We start from the raw sequence: 3,432 nt of genomic DNA, 5'->3' as shown, positions 1-3,432 counted from the left end.
CCGGTCCATCTCCATCCGGCTCGCTTCCCACTCTGACGGTCGGCCCACTCTACCCCCTCACCTCCCCACAGCAGGGAAAGTACCCGCGCCCGCCATGAACCACTCCCCCACGTTCCAGGCGCCGGAGCACGGCCTACCCGATCAGCTGGCCAACATCGGTGTCGGACACAGCAGCCCCTTTCTTCCCGGCTACCGGCCGCCCACCGGCAGTGAGCAGAACTTGGCCGAGGCAAAATTCGCCCCCGAGCAGCAGGCCCAGCCCTGGGAGCTTCCTCCGCGACCCCAATCGGCCATTTCGCTCGGATCATCGCCAGCCGCCCCAGCCTCCCCGGCTGTCTTGGCCCTTTCCTCCTCCCCCTCCCCTTCCTCCGGGCACAGGGACGGGGGGCCGTACTTCGCCCCGCCACCCCGGGCGCGGGTCACCAAACAACAACAACAACAACAACAACAAAAGTAATCGGGCAACAACAACAGCCGCGCCCCTTCATGAACACGCCCGCCCGCCGGGGGAGGGGGACAGATCACCCGCGAAGATGGGCCTGCCGGCTTTCGCCGCGGGGTTTCGCGCGTCCGCACGCGCGTGCATGAGTGCGTGTGTCGGTGGGTGTGTACGCGTCGGCGCGCGCGCGCGCGCGCGCAGACCCCCCGCCACCTTCCCCCAGAAGCCAGGGGTTTGAGCTCCGTAGCTGCCCCGGGGTATCTGCCGGCCCCTGTGCTGACCGCCCGATGTCACCCGGCCGCAGGGGGCTGACTATTTTTTTTTGCCCCCCTCCCCCGGGCCCGGCCTCTCTGTAGGCCGCAACTGTCTCGCTGTTCTTCCCCCTCCCCTTGGCGCAGCGACCCTCAACCAAGGCGTGGAAGGAGCACCGGGCCCCTTGTGGACCCTGGTCACCCGCGCATTCGTCTATCGCTGCGAACCGCGGGAGCTGAGTAGATGGGAGAAAACCCGGCGCGAGGGCCCATCCACACCAGCCAGACTCATAAGTCAGCACGCTCGGCCTCAGACAATCGGGCGGCGACACTCCCCCCTCCCCCCCCCCTCCCCCCTCCCCCCTTGCCTCCTTCCTCTTTCCAGACACACACACAGACACACATACCCCTCCGTTTTTGCTGCCGTTGCTCCTACCGGACTCCAATCCGGCCTCCCCTGTCTGGAGCTCGTGGGCCACCCCCCCCCCCCCCCCCCCCCCTCTCCCCCTCCCCCCCTCTCCCTCCCTCCCCCTCTCCCTCTCCCTCTCCACCCCCTTCCACCCCCCCCCTCCCCTCCCCCCCCCCCCCCCCCTCTCCCTCCCCCTACTCCCCCCTCCCCCCCCCCCCCCCCCCCCCCCCCCCCAACCCCCCCCCCCCCCCCCCCCCCTGTCCCCCCCCCCCGCCCCCCCCCCCCCCCCCCCCCCCCCCCCCCCCCCCCCCCCCCCCCCCCCCCCCCCCCCCCCCCCCCCCCCCCCCCACCACCACCCCGCCCCGCACACGCGGAACACCCAGCACACGCACACAAAGGAGAACACCTCCAGGCGGTCCTCGCCCTGGCTGGCCGAGGTGAAGAGCTTCATGAAGTCCTCCTGCGCGCTGTTGGCCTCGGAATGCACACCGCTCGAGCGCCGGCGCCCGTCCTTGAAGACGCCCCCCGTGTCCGAGAGGTTGCGCTGGTGCCGGGCGACGGTCTCGCGCGGTGGCCCGCCGGCCGGCGACGATGACGACGAGCAAGCCCCACCCCCGACCGCCGACAGCAGCGACCCCACCGAGGGCGACGGCCGCAGGGCATGCGCCATGGTCGGCGGCGACACCGGGCCCCCGTCGGAAACCAAAACGAAAGGACTCCCACCGGAGCCCCCCCCGCCGGATAGCAGGGAGGCCGGCGAGGAGGCCACCCCGGCCGCCACCACCGGCGAGTGAACGCGGCTCCCGACCAGCGGGCCACTCGGGCTGCCGACCCCCTCGGCCAGCGCCTGGCAGCCGGAGGCCACCAGGCCGGCTCCCGCCAGGGCCGCAGCAAGGACCTCGGCACAGGCGCACCCCCCGGTCCCGGGGCCGGCCTGGCACAGGGCCGGCCGGCTGGAGCAGTGGGCCGACCGGCTGCACGTGCTGGCCACCGCCACGGCCGGCGGGTCCGCCGGGGCCCGGCGGAAGAACAGCCGGCTGGCCGGCCGCGGGGGCGCCTCAAACGAGCATGGCAGGACGATCTTAGGCTTGGAGTGCGCGTGGCCCGGGCTGTCCAGGCGCAGGCAGCTGCAGGAGCAGGTGCACGCACAGGGGCACGCACACTGGCAGTACCCGGGAACCGGCCGGCCCGCCGGGACCGGCGACACCCGGCACAAAGCCGGCGACTGGGAGCAGAAGCGCGAGATCGTCTGCCCCCCGGGGCCGCCGGCTGCCCCGCCAATCGAGATGACACTCTGCCGCGATTGCGTCGACCCGGAGCGCGACCGCGACCCGGCCAGCAGGCCGGACCCGGTGGCGCTGCCACGCGGCGACCCGCTGGCCACCGGCGAGAGCAGCCCCCCGCCATGCGACCCGGGGGCCGGGCTCCCCGTGCGGAAGGGCGACATCCCGCCGGTCGGCAACGGCGAGCCGGACCGCGAGGCTGGCCCATCCTCGGGCACCACCTCGCCCGACGCCACGGCCGCCAGCAGGTCCATACTCCCGTGGCTCTTCAGTTGGCGCCGGACATCGGCCCGCTCATTGCGCCGCTCGAAGTACGTCGTGTCCCCGGTGTCCGACGGCCGGGGGATGAAGGGCGGCTTCATCGTCGTCAGCCCGGCCCAATCCACATCGCGGAAGAACTCATGCTCAGCAATATCTGCACATGGGGGAGGGCAATCGGTCAGCGGCGGCGCGCACGGGCGCAAGGGGCCGAGAGGAGCAGGCCCCAAAGCGGGGAGGGGGAGCGGGGTGAGCGGGGTGAGCGGGGGGGGGGGGGGGGGGGGGGGGGGGGGGGGGGGGGGCGCGTCAAAAGCCAGCCGAAGATGCGCCCGGATGCGCGAGGCGAGGATATCAAGCAAAACGAGGCGCCCAAAGGGCCGACCGAAGGGGGGCCACGACTGGGGGGCAGACTCGCCCGCACCAACGATAACCGGCGCCCACCCGGGGCCAGAAAAATGATCGGGGGGGGGGTGGGGGTGGGAGGTGGCGAGTCGGCGGGGGCCGGGACGGGGGGACCAACGGAACGCCCCGGGTGTCAGCCGTCCGGGCTGTCCGTCGGGCCCTTCTCCTCGTCGGGAACGGGTCAGGGCGGGCGCGACCGCAGGGAACCTGGGCGGATGACTGGGTGAGGGAGGGGAGGCAGAGATCCGCGAGAGGAACTGGAGGGCGGAAGGGCTCGCATGTGCGCCGAGAGAACGGCCGCGCGCATCTGAGCCCTCGCGCCCGCTCCCAGACGGCCCCCTGCCTTGTTCCATAGTGCCCGGGGGGAGCGGGGGGAGCGGGGGGGGGGGG

The 3,432-nt window shown here is 73.3% G+C and overlaps 1 protein-coding gene across 1 annotated transcript; it reads right to left on the bottom strand.

Moving 5' to 3' along the window:
• Window positions 1-904: 904 nt before the first annotated feature.
• On the bottom strand, window positions 905-2,744 carry H696_00957 (hypothetical protein; the record flags this gene model as incomplete). Its single annotated transcript, XM_009494846.1, has 2 exons — window positions 905-926; window positions 1,492-2,744. 2 exons carry the CDS (start codon window positions 2,742-2,744, stop codon window positions 905-907), a joined length of 1,275 nt encoding a protein of 424 aa, XP_009493121.1.
• Between the last annotated feature and the right edge of the window lie 688 nt (window positions 2,745-3,432).

The sequence above is a fragment of the Fonticula alba genome (assembly GCF_000388065.1).
Source record: "Fonticula alba strain ATCC 38817 unplaced genomic scaffold supercont2.1, whole genome shotgun sequence".
In the NCBI taxonomy this organism is placed as follows: Eukaryota; order Rotosphaerida; family Fonticulaceae; genus Fonticula; species Fonticula alba.
Note: the sequence above shows the minus strand (reverse complement) of the source record. Positions and strands in the feature narration are given on the sequence as shown.